At 43.6% G+C, this 18,674-nt stretch overlaps 1 protein-coding gene across 1 annotated transcript; it reads left to right on the top strand.

The window, feature by feature from the left end:
• The first annotated feature begins 16,837 nt into the window (after positions 1-16,837).
• LOC106379617 (pollen-specific protein-like At4g18596) lies at positions 16,838-18,356 on the top strand. The gene is made up of 2 exons (XM_013819532.3): positions 16,838-17,092; positions 17,850-18,356. The coding sequence occupies exons 1-2, from the start codon at positions 16,915-16,917 to the stop codon at positions 18,194-18,196; spliced, it is 525 nt and encodes a 174-aa protein (XP_013674986.1). The 5' UTR covers positions 16,838-16,914; the 3' UTR covers positions 18,197-18,356.
• Positions 18,357-18,674: the final 318 nt, after the last annotated feature.

Genomic DNA, 18,674 nt, shown 5'->3' with positions numbered 1-18,674 from the left:
TCTTGGCTCCCAGGTCTCTCCGTGTATTCATTTTTCGATTGGATCGGAGTATTCTTTGACCTCGTAGCCCGGTATCTATTTCGTCCAGCCCGCTGTAACTTAAGCTTCGTTGTGCAATGCCCTGTTGCGGGGGTCGTTGTAAGCTCTCTCCCATGTAGGACCCGGATCGGGCGCTTGGGATCTCTGGAATGTTGAAGGCTCCGGTACTTTGGGGATTCAGCGATTTCCTTAACGGATCAGACGGCGGTTTGTTTTTTTATCGGGCGTTAGCTCGGTGCTCCGCAAGTTCTCGTTCAGCCTGATCCAGTCGGTTAGCGATGGTTCGATAGGCGACCTTTTGGTTGCGAGTTTCATCGATTAATGATGAGACTATTCCTCAGAGCTCGGTCACTTCTTCCCGAGTCTGGGCTAGGGGGTCGGAGATATCGGCCTAGCTAACTGAGGTCGGGTTAGGTCGTCAGCGGCCTGCCTTTCTCCGGTGCAATTCCAGACCCGAGCTCTGGTTCGGTCTGGGATCGAGGTTTAGTCTGGAACCGAGGTGCGATCCGATGGTGATGATCGATCGTGGCCCGATGCTCAGTCCTGGTTCGAGGCACCGATTGGAGGGATTCGTTGTGTCTTGGTTATTCCGGCCGTCCCGCCGGTATTCGTTGGTCCAGTGGGTAAGGTTTCGGTTCTCGAATCGGATCCAACGGGATCGACGTTTTCGACTTCTGATGGCGTGGTTTTGATGGTTTGATTAGAATCCATAATCGCGCTTAGGAAACTTAGATCGGTTTTCTTAGCAAATATGTTTCTCGTTTATCTTCCCCACAGTCAGCGCCAAAATGTCGATCCTAAAATATACACTAAGTATTTGATAATGATCGAGAGTTTAATCTAGGGAAGATAAGATGATGTAGGCAACGATATCTTTAGAGCACAACGATATAATCAGATTCCGGTAGGTCAAGATGGATTTATTGATGAATAAGATTGAATACAACAAATTAGACGAGCTCGAATGTTACAAAAGAGATCTACAAGGCAAAATACTTAAAGCTAGGTGACAATAAGGTCGATGTATGGGTGTAACTCTCTCTACGGTTTTCAACGTGTCATTTTCTCTGTTTTTCGATCTCTTCTTATAGCGGGTTGACTCCGCGATCTCTGCAACCATTCCGTGATCTTCAGCTCCTTGAATCGATCTCTTCCTGCTTGTCAGAGTTGGGCTTCTTCGTTGGTCGCGTTGGCCCAAATCATTCAAGACCAACTACCTAATTGACCGAAATTGGGTCCAACAAATATCATATAACTTAAATAAATTTAAATATTTCGAATATATTTTTGGGTGATTCAGTTCTATCGGGATATTACGATAATTTTAAATATCTCAGATAAAAAGTAATAGGGTAATCCATCTTTTGGGTTGTTCGGTTATAAGCAGTATTTTTTAGAATATTTGATAATCTTAAAACTAAAGATAATTAATATTTTAAAGTATATAAACTGTATTTAAGATATTTTGGTACCCATTCGATTCTCAGTTTGGTTTCGATTAGGTTTCGGTTTTTCCGTTTCAACGATATAGGAACCATTAAAATATTTGTGAACGTTGGTTTGGTTTTGGATTTTGTTTTGTGTTGTTTCAGTTCGGTTTTCTGTTATCAATTTATATGCCAAGACTTAAATATGTTTATACCATCTGTCTTGTATGTGATAAATAATAGATTTTTAAACTTATTTTTAATAATAAATCTATACATCAATACTGTTATTATATAAAATTCTTTGGAAGTATCCAGTTAATAATAATATAATATTTTGAGTATTTTGATGTTTATTAGTATGAAAGTTTATTAGATTTCATTCATAATATATGAATAAAAATATTACTATGTAAAATATATGTTGAAAATATTTAGTGATTAGTGAGAATTCGGTCGGATATTTATAATGCCCCGAACACCCACGGCTAATGGGCCACCCACGCCCACTCTCTTGTTTACTGACCTTGCAATCACCACCCGATCTTTTTCTGTGTGTTTGGCCTCACTCGCACGGTATCGCGAATAACATCCCGATAGGTTACCCATCCTTCTACTACTCCAGCTCAAGCACGCTTAATTCTGAAGTTCTAAACGGATGTGTGATGGAAAAGGTAAGTCAACTTTGGTGACATAGGTAGCCAAATCAATTCTCTTAAACCTTTTCCAACATATCACAACTTGGGATGTTACAATTTACCCCCTCTCAAAGAACACAACGTCCTCGTTGCGCCCCATGACAGGTCTCAAGACGCCTCTCAGGTCAGAACTGAGATGGCTAACGAGCTCTGATACCATTTGTAACGCCCCGACCGTCCACGGCTAATGAGCCACCCACGTCTGCTCTCTTGGCCCGTGGGCCCCATCCCATCCAACGGTCGGTCCGTTAATTTTCCAAGGTCCAAAAGTATTGTTTACTGACCCTGCAATCACGACCCGACCTTTTCCCGTGCTTTGGCCTCACTTGCACGGTATCGCGAATCACTTCCCGATAGGTCACCCATCTTTTCACTACTCCAGACCAAGCACACTTAACTCTAGAGTTCTAAACGGATGTGTGACGGAAAAGGTAACTCAACTTTGGTGACATAGGTAGTCAAATCAATTCTCTTAAACTTTTTCCACATATCACAACTCGGGATGTTACAATATTCTTAAAGGTGCTACATATTTTTTAGTTTCCAAAATCTTTATTAAAACAATATTCAAATTTTAATATTAAAAATCTCAATCTGGAATTTCTCGCACGGTATCGCGAATCACTTCCCGATAGGTCACCCATCTTTTCACTACTCCAGACCAAACACACTTAACTCTAGAGTTCTAAACGGATGTGTGACGGAAAAGGTAACTCAACTTTGGTGACATAGGTAGTCAAATCAATTCTCTTAAACTTTTTCCACATATCACAACTCGGGATGTTACAATATTCTTAAAGGTGCTACATATTTTTTAGTTTCCATAATCTTTATTAAAACAATATTCAAATTTTAATATTAAAAATCTCAATCTGGAATTTCTCTCATTTATTTTCTCCCAGTTATTTAAAATAAATTCAAATTGTAGATTTGATCAAGATTTGATCACATTTATTTTTCAACTAACCTGATTATGTTTAAATTAAAAGTTTGAAAATCACTTTTGTATTTAGATCTTTCTCTATGAAAAAAAAAAAACTTTTTGCAAATATGACTCAAAATTCAAAGTCAAACACAAAATTAACCTATGACTTTTTTAGAACTTTCATTGCCATATTCATCCCAAAAGTTCAGATTATTTACAAAAATGCTATTATTATTATTTTTCGAAAATAAGTTTTTTACTCTCTCATCCTCATCTTCTTCAAGTATTTACAATATTTTCATTGCTATGAATACATAAACCACCATGAACAACCAATTTGAAGCTCTTAATGCACCTAAAAATCGATTTTGACTCCTTCAATCTCATTTCTTATGAACTAATAACAATATCTATTTCACTTTCTCTCTATTTTCATCCAAAAAATCCGAGAATTTGATTATAAAATTTTTAAGGTTCATAGAACCATTCAAGCTCATGCTTCATGGTCATTAACAAGTAGATTGCTTTGGTGGTGAAGTATTGTATGGTTGGAGAAGCTAAACAAGTTATCTCACTAGTTAAAGCTATCAAATCAATTTTTTTCAGATCTGTCCGACGAGAAGACTTACACGGAAGTCTTCTGGTCAACACATAGGTTAGTTTCGCAATTGACTTTATGTGTGCCTTTTAGAGATGACTTCTCTGGAAGTCTTCCGGTTTTCCTTGTTTTCAAAAAATTATAAAAGACTTCCCCATAAATCATCTAGGTTAAACAAGTTAGTTTTGCATTTGACCGGATTGTGTCAGAAATTTGACTTCTCCTAGACGACTTACACGGAGTCGTCCAACAGAAAAATATAATTTTTACTAGACGAATTTCAAGTAAGTCGTTGCAGGTTACTTTTGCAATTGAAAAATAAAACTTAAATATTTAATTTTATCCGGACGATTTTCATGTAAGTCTTCCGGTGGATGACTTCTATGTAAGTCTTACGGTAAACGACTTACACTACCTGAGAAGTGCTTGGTTCCCAGACGAGATATATGTTGCAAAAAACTCAGATAGTCCACCTTCTTCACGGTCCTTACAGGCGGATTGATCTCGACCACCTCTGCCGTTTCCACAGCTGGACCATCGGCGACAGGTGTAGTCGTAGCCACTGGTGTAGCTTGACCAACTGATGAGTTCACCAATAGTGTGAACAGATGAGTCATAGCAACCACCTGGTTACCCATCACCTTCATGTTGGGGTCAAAAACGGTTACGACGGAATTACCACCCGAAAATCCTCGTAGATCGTATTTCCGAAAGAGTTAGTAAAAGAAGAGACGTAATTTTCGTAAAAATAACATATACGAGATTTTTACGAAGAAGTATCCTTTGGGATTCAAACCGAACAAATTAAACCATGCTCGGTCGCTACGTAGCGACCGAGCGATCGAGCCAAAGCTCGGTCGCTACGTAGCGACCGAGCAATCGTGCCGCTCGGTCGCTACGTAGCGACCGAGCTCAAACCAAAGCTCGGTCGCTACGTAGCGACCGAGCACTCGTCTCACTCGGTCGCTACGTAGCGACCGAGCACTCGTCTCACTCGGTCGCTACGTAGCGACCGGGCTCGAGCCAAAGTTCGGTCGCTGTGTAGCGATTGAACCTTTCCGAACATCGATACGACACCAGTCCATGCATTCTCGTCAAACCTTCGAATGCTATCTCCCGAAGACCGTAGCAAGCTCAGTCCATGTTTCCCGCTATCCTAATTCATCGATCAAACTTCGCGGATTAGAAACCGCGGAAAACTCGTAGTAAACGTGTCGAGTCAGAAAACGGCCCAAAGGGACCTAAAACACGATTCGAAGCCCATCCTACGATTTTCCTAACCAAAAGCCCGTAAACCACAACATGGTTTACGCTTGGCCCACGAGGAAGGATAAATGTCAAGTTTCCGCGGATAAATACGGAAGTTTTGAAGATAATTATGAAGAACGGGAAAAATGGAAAATCTCCATTTTATGCTACGACGGCTTAAGGGCAGAAGAGTAAAAGCGTAAACCGACCTTAGAGCTAGTATATAAGGAGTCCTAGGCGAGGAGCAGGAGAAAGAACTTTTTCAGAGCAAACTTAGCACTTAGAGCAATTTAGGCAATTTTCCGTTTTTGTTATTTCGAGCTGCGACTCAATTAGGTTTAGCCGTCTTAGGGTTGCTAGAACTAGGAATCTCGCCGACAGCTCTCGAGCCCAGGCTTATACCTTGTTGTAACGCTCATACGCAGATTCGAAATAAGATCTACTTTGCTCTCTTTTCGATTTCTTATTTTTATCGTTGTTATTCTAGTGTTCTGATTGCTTGACGTGTGGTAATTAACAGATATCCGGGTCCTCTGGGAAACTAGGGTTTTCTTAGTTTCCTTATTTAAACGGAAATCGACAGTGTGAATTTCGGTTCCCACAGTTTGGCGCTAGAAGGAGGGGGTATATACGGATCAATCTAACCTGCAAAAGCCACACACAATCTGACATGTCAACCAACGACGCGGATAACGTGCAAACTCCTCTTAATGGAGGCAGCGGCACCGATCTCCATACTCCAGTAGCGGACGTATCCGCGGCCAACGCGCAAGCCAACGCCGCGACGCTCGAGGAGTTCAAAAAGATGTTCGCCACCTATGAGAAAAGGTCGGAAGAACAGGATAAGCTCGTGAATACCTTGACCAAACAGGTTGAAACCTTAATGGCAAGAACCCAAGCTATCCGTCCCCGCGGAACCACCAAAATCCGCGGGAAGAGGCTCGATAGAGCAGGACTCGCGCGGGAACGACCTTCCGGTCAAAACCCTAGCGAGAAATCTCCCGTCGAAAAGGGGAACCCTGAAAATCTTCCGCCCCCTGCAAAGGACTCGGAGGATAACGAAGCCGGACACATTGACCTGGATCCTAGCGATGTCTCCAACGACACCGACGAGGATGTAGACAGACATCTAAGAAGGACCAGAAGCCGATCCGCTCGGGAAGGCTCCCCGTTCAAAAAACCAATGACGGAAGAAGAAGAAGTCGCCTATTGGAACGAACAAGAGGAACTAGCCGAAAGGCAAACCGAGCTCACTCGCAGTAAACGCCGACAGGCTCGGAAATCTACTGACGAGACATCGGATATCCGCGATCTTCGCGACTACATCACTAAGACTGCGGCAGAAGTGAGAGCCGTAAAGTCTCAAATCCATCATGCTACTAGTGCTGCCCCCGAGATCGATCGACTGCTGGAGGGAGCTCGAAAGACCCCCTTTACCAGTCGCATTTCGGACATGAGGGTGTCCGATCCAGGAAAGATCAAAGTACCGAAGTACGATGGTACGGCCGATCCAAAAGCGCACCTTCAGGCTTTCCACATCCCAATGGGAAGAGCAAGACTGAAGGACGGCGAAAAAGATGCCGGCTATTGCCGCCTGTTCGTCGAAAATCTCGAAGGAGCAGCGCTCGAATGGTTTGCACGCCTTCGTCGCAACACCATCGGGAGTTTTCGACAGCTCGCATCGGAATTCCTCAAACAGTACTCTGTATTCATAGACAGGGAAACCTCCGATGTTGACCTCTGGAGTCTCTCCCAGAGGGAAGACGAACCCCTCCGCGAGTTTATTAGTCGGTTCAAGCTGATAATGTCCAGGGTCAGCGGGATAAGCGACAAAGTGGCCATCGACGCGCTGAGAAAGACGCTCTGGTACAAGTCGAAATTCCGAAAATGGATAACTCTCGACAAACCGCGAACGATCCAGGACGCCCTCCATAAAGCAACGGACTACATCATAGTCGTAGAAGAAACTAAAGTCTTATCGCAAAAACATAAGCCGGCAAGACCATCCTCGAAAGACGCAGATCCGAAAGGGAAAAAGAAGAACTCTCGTAACGACAAGTACGTCCATCACGAGGGGGAAGATCTCCAAGGGGCGCATAACTATGCAATCAGTTCGGATCAAGGCCGGACTACGGGTACAACATGGACTCGCAATCAAGGGTATGACGAAAAAACCTTCTGCGAGTTCCACCAATCCCGAGGACACTCCACGACCAATTGCAAAGTCTTGGGAGCAAGACTGGCCGCGAAGCTACTCGCTGGAGAGCTTTCGGAAGTAACTAGCGTCAAGGATCTCATCCTCGATTCTGATCGGCCTCCAAAGACGGATAGAAATCCGCCCGCTGAAAAATCCCCTCAACGAAACCATCCTGGGGATAAGCACGGTAGGAGGCCGGATGACAAAGGAAATGATAACAATCGTCGCAGAGTCAATATGATCATCGGAGGATCACAATACTGCGGCGATACCGTGTCTGCCATCAAGGCTTACCAACGGAAGGCAGAATCAAGTGCAAATTGGCCTACATGGTCTCCTCCTCGAGACGTCCAAAGTTGCTCGATCACCTTCACAGAGGAAGAAGCCGGCGGTATCGACCAACCTCACTGCGACCCGCTTGTCATATATCTCGTCATACGAGATCTAGAAGTCAGAAGGGTACTCGTCGACACGGGAAGCACGGTCAACGTAATCTTCCGCGACACTCTCAAGCGGATGAGTATCGAACTCGGAGAAGTAATTCCGACGCCAAAACCGCTCACGGGTTTTTCAGGCGAAGTGTCGATGACTCTCGGATCAATCCAATTGCCAGTCATGGCCAAGGAGATCACGAAAATCGTCGAATACGCGGTAGTCGATCATCCCGCTATCTACAACGTAATCATGGGAACCCCATGGCTCAACGCCATGAAGGCAGTTCAATCAACCTACCACCTGGGTCTCAAGTTCCCAACGCCGAGCGGAGTCGCGGCCATCTGGGGATGCCAAAAACAGTCGCGACTGTGCTTCCTCGCGGAGCATAAGTTAAGGCAAATCACAGCTTCCACAAACGGCAAACGCGCGAATATAGATCGATCTTCAGCCAAAAGCGCCCCGGGAGAAGACAAAATAAAATCGTCTATCAACGCAAACGCATCGGACGTCGAGGCTCGACATAAATCCGAAGCCCACGCAACAACTGAAACGGAACATCCGGAAAATAGCGTCGACCCAGCCACGATCGATACGGTCAAGGCGGACACCGCGACATCTACCGCCGAGTAAGAACACTCGCGGCATGAAACAGAACTACGAGATGGCTTGATCCTCGAAAGGGGTACGTAGGCAGCTCGTCAAAAGATGAGTTCAGCTATCCTCCTCTCTAAAAAGGGAGGGGGGGGGAGTTGGTGCGTATACTCGTATACTCCCACTTAGAAAAATCTTCATTATTGTAATCGAGCTTTTAGAAACTTCAAAAACTTTTATTACAATATACGTTGTCCTTTCTTATCGAAAACGTTTATGCTTCAATAAAACGCAAAAGAAACTTTCAGGACACGCCTGAAAACGTTAAGACTCTTGTCTGCGGCCCCTTCCGGCCCAAAAATCGTAAAGATTATCATCTTTCAAACACACAAAAATACACGCATAATCCTCGAAATAGCTGCGAGACGTCGCAAAAGTTAAAATTCGAGGACAATGCTAACAAATTGTCCGAACGCGACCACCAAAAACCTTACACCCCGTTCGTCGATTGGCCCCGACGAACACGCCAGCCGTCTTAAACAAACGCAATTCGATCACTCTTTTGATCTTTAAAAACGTCCAGCACAAGGACAAAAGCGCGCTACAACAAAAATCCGAAATTTTGGTTTAGCACTTCCAGTTGATTCTGAGAAGATGCTCGATTCATACCATACAAGTCATATAAGCCGAGAACATATCGCGGACTTTAAATCGGTGCGAGTCAGGAAGAAATCGCAACAGGAAAAACGATAGCCGGCTAGTCACCGCACAAACCTTAACCGAAAGTAAACCTAGGTCTTGCCCTAAACCCAACGCTCTGGTCTCAAACATCTCAAGGCATGATATCTAAAAGATACGAGATCCTAAACCATGTCTCTCCGTTCGTATCTCAATGTTCTCGAAAATCGTAAAGATATGTAAATTTTTACGAAAATCACGAACGAACCAACAGATTGAACGTCTAATCAGAACTAAATACGAGACGACAACTCATATTTACTTCAACCCTACTATGGAAAATTCGAAACAAAACATTTATCATATAAATAAACCGCGTAAAGCGGCAAGGGATTCAAAGCCACCAACGGCCAGTCCCGGTAAATACAAATACGGCCATCTAGGCCTAAACGAAATCCAAATTCAAAGGGCCACACTCGGCCGAAAACAGATAAAAGGATAACTGATTCATCCCTCATAATCCAAAGTCAAAGTCCCCGGACAACGAAGCACCAAACGCATCCGCGGGACGATCCACTTCCTCGCCACCATCGGGAAAACCGGTCGGAACCTCCTCGGTATCAGGGGAAACCGGGATGGAATCCCAGAACCCTTGAATCCTCTCGTCAATCAGAGGGATAAGCGCCTCAGCATGGGCACGGTCACTCATCCCACTCTTCATCAAGCTCATTTCCTATTCAAACACATAGTCGTCGGCTCGCGTCCTCCAAAGACTTTCGACCGAACCGCGACACTCGCGAAAATCACCCACCGAGGTAAAGGCATTCTTGAGGTTCCCGTACTCAACCTGGAACTGCGATGCATGAGTCTTCATCACCTCGACGATTTCTCTTTTGCCTTTCCTCTCCGCTTTACGAACAGCCCGCGCATGATCACGAGTAAGCTGCGCCTCTCGCTCCAGCATCTCGCCTTGCACGCGAGCGAGATCCCGCTCTGCTTTCTCCGCCTTGAAGCGGTAGACCATGGCTTCTCTATGGCCCGCCTCAATGGCCGAGCCCAGCAAGCTCAGGCCCTGCAAAAACGACTGGCATGATATGAATATATACATAGGACAATCACCAAAATATTCTCAAAAAAAAACTAACCCCATTGATGATGCGAGATCCTTCCGCAACGACTCTCGGCCTCGCTGATTCTTCCGTAGAAGGAGGAGCATCGAAACCCGATGGCAGCCCAGCAAAGAAATCATCGAAATCCAGAATAGGGGCCTCGCTCGAACCGCTCCCGTCGCCGTAAGCAAGGTTTGGATCCCATCCTGGAAGCATAGAGTCATCCATCGAAAACTCTATGTCGCCAAGATCGACATCTTTTCCCTTCCAAGAGCTCGACTCCGGCGCAGCTGTCGGAGCTTCGACGGGATTCTGGTCATCGGATTCGGAGTCGCTTCCCGTGTCCAAAGCAGGACCGGGTTGCACGAATCTCAGTGTCTTCCGAACCCTCTTCGGCGTAAAAGAAGTCCAGAAGAAGGGACCGTTCCTGAGAAGATCCCTCACCGAAATGATGTCCTCGGGGAATGGAGCAAGAGGGTTGATGAAGGGACGATCATTCGGCAACCTTCGGAACAATGGAATGCAACTCTCTTCGACGGATGCAGCGTCTATACGGACAAAGAAAAAGAACTTCTTCCACGAGTTGAAGTTCGAAATAAACTTCTTAACCACTGACATAAATTTACGAGGTACCAACCTATGCTTATCCGTATCCGTGACAAGTTGAAGCCTCAAAAGCGCTTCATAATGATCGACGGAAATGGAAAGTCCGTGCTCGTAACTTAGGATCAGGATCCCAATAAGGTGCTGAATGGCAAGGGGTGTCAACTGATTTATCGCAACTTCGAAACGGTCCAACACTCGGACGAGAATTTCGGGTATGGGGAACCAGAGGCGACAACGCACTACGAACGCCTCATAACAAGTAAAGTAACCCTCCGGGGGATTGTTAGCACATTCCCCGCGGCAGGGAACCCGGAATTCCACAGCATCCGGGATGTGGTAGAACGATCGCATCGTCGCGAGAAACTCGTCAGTAGTCCTGCTCGCATCCTCTTCCTCGACTCCACGATGGACCAGGACCGGGAACGGCTTCTCCTTGGGAGGAGTCAACGAGCCATAATGAGCAACCCACCATGCCTCGTTCTCGGCAGGATGCACCGAGTGAGGCACGAACTCCATCTTCGGAACGACGAGCTCTTCATAAGGACTCGCGGACGAAGACCCTTTTTTCGCAATCTTTTTCTTGCTCGACATCTTTACACTTCTCTTGAGAGAATAGAGGAAAAGGGTGGAGAGATAGATAGAAAGTTCTTTTTGAAAGATCTTAGAGAAAAACAAGAAAGTGAAAAAATTATGGAACAAGTTACCTCTCTTCTTATAAGACATGAGGATTTACTATTCAAGCTCGGACTTTCGGATATTAATTCCATCCATCACGCCTAACTTGCCAAACATGCCTAACCGCACGCTAGGATCCTACGATACATGATCCTAACGGGCTGGGGGGCTAACTGTTGGGGTCAAAAACGGTTACGACGGAATTACCACCCGAAAATCCTCGTAGATCGTATTTCCGAAAGAGTTAGTAAAAGAAGAGACGTAATTTTCGTAAAAATAACATATACGAGGTTTTTACGAAGAAGTATCCTTTGGGATTCAAACCGAACAAACCAAGCTCGGTCGCTACGTAGTAGCGAGCGATCGTCCCGCTCGGTCGCTACGTAGCGACCGAGCTCGAGCCAAAACTCGGTCGCTGAGCAATCGTGCAGCTCGGTCGCTAAGCTCGGTCGCTACGTAGCGACCGAGCGCTCGTCCCGCTCGGTCACTACGCAGCGACCGAGCTCAGCCTAGCTCGGTCGCTACGTAGCGACCGAGCGATCGTCCCGCTCGGTCGCTACGTAGCGACCGAGCGCTCGTCCCGCTCGATCGCTACGTAGCGACCGAGCTCAAACCAAAGCTCGGTCGCTACGTAGCGACCGAGCACTCGTCTCACTCGGTCGCTACGTAGCGACCGGGCTCGAGCCAAAGTTCGGTCGCTGTGTAGCGATTGAACCTTTCCGAACATCGATACGACACCAGTCCATGCATTCTCGTCAAACCTTCGAATGCGATCTCCCGAAGACCGTAGCAAGCTCAGTCCATGTTTCCCGCTATCCTAATTCATCGATCAAACTTCGCGGATTAGAAACCGCGGAAAACTCGTAGTAAACGTGTCGAGTCGGAAAACGGCCCAAAGGGACCTAAAACACGATTCGAAGCCCATCCTACGATTTTCCTAACCAAAAGCCCGTAAACCACAGCATGGTTTACGCTTGGCCCACGAGGAAGGATAAATGTCAAGTTTCCGCGGATAAATACGGAAGTTTTGAAGATAATTATGAAGAACGGGAAAAATGGAAAATCTCCATTTTATGCTACGACGGCTTAAGGGCAGAAGAGTAAAAGCGTAAACCGACCTTGGAGCTAGTATATAAGGAGTCCTAGGCGAGGAGCAGGAGAAAGAACTTTTTCAGAGCAAACTTAGCACTTAGAGCAATTTAGGCAATTTTCCGTTTTTGTTATTTCGAGCTGCGACTCAATTAGGTTTAGCCGTCTTAGGGTTGCTAGAACTAGGAATCTCGCCGACAGCTCTCGAGCCCAGGCTTATACCTTGTTGTAACGCTCATACGCAGATTCGGAATAAGATCTACTTTGCTCTCTTTTCGATTTCTTATTTTTATCGTTGTTATTCTCGTGTTCTGATTGCTTGACGTGTGGTAATTAACAGATATCCGGGTCCTCTGGGAAACTAGGGTTTTCTTAGTTTCCTTATTTAAACGGAAATCGACAGTGTGAATTTCGGTTCCCACACTTCATGGCCTCTAACATGTCCTTCATGAACAGTGCTGCGGCCTGCTTAGCTGTACCATCGGCCGCTACCTCTTGTCGGTCACCATCACGGTTAGCATTTGAGGATTCTACTTCCTCTTCACCCTCCTGATGCTGTTGACCTTCCTCATTTCCCTGATGTGTCCCAGTAAGGTTAGCCGGATCAGTCGGTAACTCACCCCCGGTGTTAGCCACAACCGGATTGGTTGGTAACCCGGTCGGATTAGTCCCATCTGCAGCTACCTGACTGGACTGACCAGCCGCTTCCTTAATTTTCCGAGATCTTCCTGATTTGCTTTTTCCACCCTAAGGATTCCAGACAATTTTAGTATAGAAACATAACATAAGAAAACACAACAATCCCTAGACTAAGCAATCGTGATACCTCACCATGAGACTTCAATCAGTTGGCTGCGCGTGTGAACTACCATAACCCAAACTATCCTAGAATCAAGCATGCTCTGATACCAACTTGTAAGACCCGTTCCTGGCCTTTCGACCCAACTGAACTCTAAATCTTACTTTCAGACATTTTCCCTTGTTTGATTCATTTTCAAGTCTATTATTTACTAAGTCATATTCTCATATGAGGTTCATAAACAATTGACCAAATAGTAAACAGAAACATAGGGTAAATCATTTATGTTAATAATTAAAATGAGATTTGATACATAAGTTGCAATGTGTCTTATCAGTTATATAAGCTATTATGAGTTCATTCCTAACACGATCTACCCACATGCTACAGCCTCTCACTGATAGAGTCTTCACGGCTCCTTGGCTTTACCACGATCAGCCTCGTTTCCTGAAACCACAATCCATCACATAAGTACAATCAGATAGCCTAACAATCGATTCTAGCAATGTATGGTTTGGTTCAACTTCCTAATCATAAACATCTATCAAGACAACTATAGATCAAATGGCTAAGCCTTAGACTAAGTCCCAGCCAAGCCCAAACGATCTCAATCCAACCATAGCCGGATCGTCCATAGACCCGTCTAACCGTCCGGTTAAGATCTAGGTGCGATCGGCCATTTTTAAGTCTGGTCCAAAGGCTCACATACCTTCTTACCTAATCCGGCCCAAGGCCTGGATCCATACAACCAAGTAAGACCCAAGCCCAAACCAGATTGCCTTGCAACCTATCAGACCTTGCGACACAACACTCCGGTTAAACGAACCGTCCGACTATGAAGCCGCGGATGTCCACTTGGTTCGGCCAAAGCCTGGAACCAATGGCATCGTTTAGAATCACACCCTTTGGAAACTTGTACCCTTTGGACACACGTGCCTCTTGGCAACACATGACTTTTGGCATCTCGCACTCATTCAGGTGTTCCAACCGTTTGACCTAACCGTCTGTATGGACTGTATGGTCCGTGTGTGTGTCCGGCCTATGGCCAAATGACCACGCCTTAACCTACACAAGTCATGAAACATTGTGACTGTTCAGGAAAGGGTTGCAACCGTTCATATCAGAACTGAACCACCCCTATCCAATCGGATCACCTGAGGCCGGTCAGACCATGCACGCGCCTAACTCGTCGGTTATGGACCGCGACCACATTACTAAACCAGAACCATGGTTATAACCAATATCAACACATCAACAAGGCCACACCAATATGCAGAAAGTATTATAAGAAGAAATCGATGAGAATAATAAGAAGAATAGGACATAATCCAACCGCCCATGACTAGACTGGTTCGGACTGTCCGATTGTCTTAGCCGATGGGTCGGTGGTTACTCCACTAACCTTAGATGATTGAACCACGGGGTTGGAGTCCTTCTCCAGACCTTTCTATTTGCCTCCGGTGTCCATAACAACACGGCCTCCTCTCTCTTTAATTCTTCTCCTTGCCGAAGATAGTAAACCACCACAACCGAGCCTTTTTTGGCCGATCTCTCTCTCTCTCTCTCTCTCTCTCTCTCTCTCTCTCTCTCTCTTTCTATTTGGCCTTTGCCTTTTATTTCTCATGAAACTGATGTCTAGAATGGACAGAGAGGGCCTATAGTTATAGAGAATGGGTGGCCAGGACTTGACACACGAACAGTACAACTTGCTAAGCAAATGGGTATGACTTGACCAAAAGGTTGCAACCTTTGCTACTTTCACCCCCAACGCCCATAACTGCCCTTTCTTGGATTGGTCCTGAGCCCAAAGAGGTACCCAGCCTCTCTGGGCATAGCCCACGGTCTTGCCGAAAGACCCATCATCCCTAGCGCAGATGGCTGACCAATCAGCCCACCACCAGCCCGGACCCGGTCAAACTGCCCGAGATCCGAACACTCCGTCCAGCTGAGTTGAGCTGACTCCCACCTGACCCAGCTGGGTGAGCTAGTATTCCAGATGGTTGAGCTGACATAACTTGGAACGAGCTAGGCTGACCTTGAACGAGCTTCGTCCAGCTTGATCGAGCTTCCTGAATGCATCGCCCAACTACCGTCTAGCTTGTCCAGCTGACTTATCCTTGTTTCTTCTTTGTTTGGTTAAGTCTCAGTATCATGACGTCCTTAACCTTCTATCTTGGCCATGGAACGCTTGCCTTAAGGTCCTAAGACCGGCTGGTACGTTTTCTCGAACCATGGCCCATCTCGATGATTCTATCTAGGATCGCAGATGTTACATGGTTGGCCAAGATATCAAAGTACACAATCATGTCTAGAATAGATAGATCTCTTACAAACTGTGAATGGTTAAAGATGTAGCCACTACCCCTAAGCTTATGTATCCTATATCCCTTGATAGGATCAGACCACAGACTTTTGCTTTTAAATACTGAAAATTCGAAATGGAAGAGAACTAACCTATTTAGATATGATAGTCAATGGATGCTATTTCTGAGTTAAAACAGGTGACTGAACAAGTCTAGAACCAAGAATGTTCCGATTAAAAGATACACAATTGATTTAATAATATTATATGCAGAATATCTTTTTAGTGTAAGATTTGGTGTAATGGGTTGGAGACACCAAGAAAATTGGTGTCAAAATTGCACCAAAATAATAGGGGTGGGCGTTCGGGTACCCGTTCGGGTTCGGGTCGGGTATTTCGGATTTTCGGGTATTTCGGTATAGAGGTCTAGAACCCGTTCGGGTATTTCTGTACTTCGGATCGGGTTCGGGTATTTTTAGTTCGGATTCGGTTATTTCGGATCGGGTTCGGATATTTAGATTTTGAAAAAAAAATATTAAAATTTTCATTTCTCAAGTTTATTGTATTTAAAAATATAACTTTTAGTTAACTAATTTTTATTTTTAATAGATTGAATGGTTAATAGATTTGGACATAACATTTTAAAACTAAAAAGACACTAATTTAGTTATTTTTTTTTAATTTTGGATATAACTTTTTGTTAATTTTTGAAATAAAAAACTTGACATGCATTTTAAGTGAGTAGCAAATCATTTTTTCCGGAATTGTATGTATATCATATGAACTTAAATTATGTGTAGTATCAATATAAATATTTTATATAAAATGAGAGATATAAACTAGAAACATAAGGTTAATTATACATATGTTCGGTTATCTTCGGATATCCATTCGGGTTCGGATATTATCCGTTCGGGTTCGGGTATCCAATCTCTCCTTATTCAATACCCGTTCGGGTATTTTGCTACTTCGGTTCGGATTTCGGTTCGGTTTTTTCGGATCGGGTTCGGGTGCCACTTCGGATATCGGGTAAAGTGCCCACCCCTACAAAATAATGTAATTTTTACATCAAAAATGGTGTAATGGACTTACATCCTACAATCCATTTTCGTAGTTTATATATGTTTATCGTCATTGCTAAATTATTCTTTGATCTTTTTTTTTATATTTCTTCTCTTGTAGGAGTGATTTGATTATATATTAATAGCTCCGGCCGGCTTCTTTCTACCAAAGAGAAAAAGGGTGGTAAAAACAAATTTAGAAACCTATTCTATAATTAAGTTTTCATAAATTAAGCATTCTTGTATTTAAGACCTGTGAAACTAATTTTAAATAACAAACCAATGATTTACCTTTTACTTTCAGTCTAAAAATAACAATGGGTTTTTCTAATATAAAACAAACTCGGTACGCCACAAAAATAGTTGTCTTCTTCTCAAACATATCTCAACTTATTGTTTGAAACTAAAAAAGAAGAGACCACCAAACAAAAACAAAAATGGCGTCCAAAGCCATCTTCTTCTCTTTCTTAGTCGTCTCCACCGTGTGTTTGTTCTCTCTCGCCGGTTTTGCGGCCGCTGATGCTGACGATTTTGACCTTTTCCAGATTCAAGGATCTGTTTACTGTGACACTTGCCGTGTCCAATTCGTTACCCGTCTCAGCAAATTCCTCGAAGGTAAATTAAATTTAAAATAAGTATCATACAAATAAATTATGAATACGTGAATATATGTATTTAAGCCTCTAATCCAAAAACATCAAATACACGTTTGATAAACGAAATGGTTTGAGACGACTATGTGTGTGCGCTCTCTATCTTGCATAATATAAGAATGCATGCAACGTCTTACAATAACCATATCGGTTTCTGAATCCGAAGGAGTAGTCTGACCACAGTTACTAGATCAATCTTATAATATGTTCAAACAAATAGTTAATTTTATTTAAGCGCTAATCTCTAATCATGCACAAAATAGCTAGATTCAGAATCGAACCGCAACTATATTTGTTTTAAAATTACATGTTCCAAATATCTTATACATCGGTTTCTAAACATTCCAAGTTTACTTAAATCAAAAAGGTCACGCGTATCTTTTGAGCATTCCCAATGAAGAGCTTTCAAAATGTGATTCTTAACCGACATATATATATAGTGGTAGTATTTAATTGCGGTTATTTCAACATACTATTCGTATTTTATAGTAATAGTTATGCATTGTTGCCATTTGAAGGTTTTGAACTAGTCTATATCTCTTTCATATTGTTTTATATTAATAAGACATGAAACCAATATAGCCTTAACAATTCCAAACCATTCATGGTACTTAAATCAAGTGCATAGGCAAGTGAAAGTGAGGGGAAATCGGCCAATTCACTTTCTCATACTTTGGACTAATTTATGCCTCTTTTGTTTTGTTTTCGTGTTTGTGAAGGTGCGAAAGTGAAGTTGGAGTGCAGGAGCAGAACAAACGGAACCCTAACGTTGACTAAAGAAGCCGTTACCGACAAATCAGGAAGCTACAAGATGGAAGTAACCGGTGACCACGAAGAAGAAGTTTGCGAGCTCGTGTTGGTCCAATCACCAGACAGTGGTTGCAGTGACGTCAGCAAAGAGGCCTATTTACGTAACGCCGCTAAGATCAGTTTAACCGCGAATGACGGAATCGTCTCTCACGAGACTCGTATCGTTAACCCTCTCGGTTTCATGGTTAAGACGCCGTTAGCTGATTGTCCCGCCGCTTTCAAGGAGCTCGGTATTGTCCCTGACGTCACCTTTTAAGCGAAGAAAGAAAATATATTACATGAGAGATATTAATTAATTTCTACTTGCTTGATCTTAAAGGGGTTTCCGTCAAGTTTATCAATGATTTATTATCATGAATGAATTAATATCTTCATCATTTATTGAGGTTAATTTTTTGCTTTTTGTTTTTGTTTAATTTGAATTGTGAGGGGAACAAAAACCATGTGTTAAAACATATATCAACATATAATAAATTTAAATTTGAACAAAGATATTTAGGTTTACACATACATTGACCATGTTTCCATCAGTCAAATGATAACTGATGCTTATGTGGATTTAACGAGTACTTACATGATATTTATATTTTAATTAATTAATAAAAAAAAGAAAAAATATTTTTAAATATGTAGAGGGGGGGGGGGGGCGTCAAACCCGGGTACAAATCATATTTAACCATATGCTCAACCACTGTGCTAAACCAAATTATTAGTTTTATTATCTGTTTTATATG

The sequence above is a fragment of the Brassica napus genome, chromosome A2 (genome assembly GCF_020379485.1).
Source record: "Brassica napus cultivar Da-Ae chromosome A2, Da-Ae, whole genome shotgun sequence".
In the NCBI taxonomy this organism is placed as follows: Eukaryota; Viridiplantae; Streptophyta; class Magnoliopsida; order Brassicales; family Brassicaceae; genus Brassica; species Brassica napus.
Note: the sequence above shows the minus strand (reverse complement) of the source record. Positions and strands in the feature narration are given on the sequence as shown.

Bases quoted from the DNA above. Each gene is read 5' to 3' on its own strand.
- LOC106379617 (XM_013819532.3), top strand. From the start codon at position 16,915: ATGGCGTCCAAAGCCATCTTCTTCTCTTTCTTAGTCGTCTCCACCGTG. The intron at 17,093-17,849 runs GTAAATTAAATT...GTGTTTGTGAAG, and splicing joins TCTCAGCAAATTCCTCGAAG to GTGCGAAAGTGAAGTTGGAG.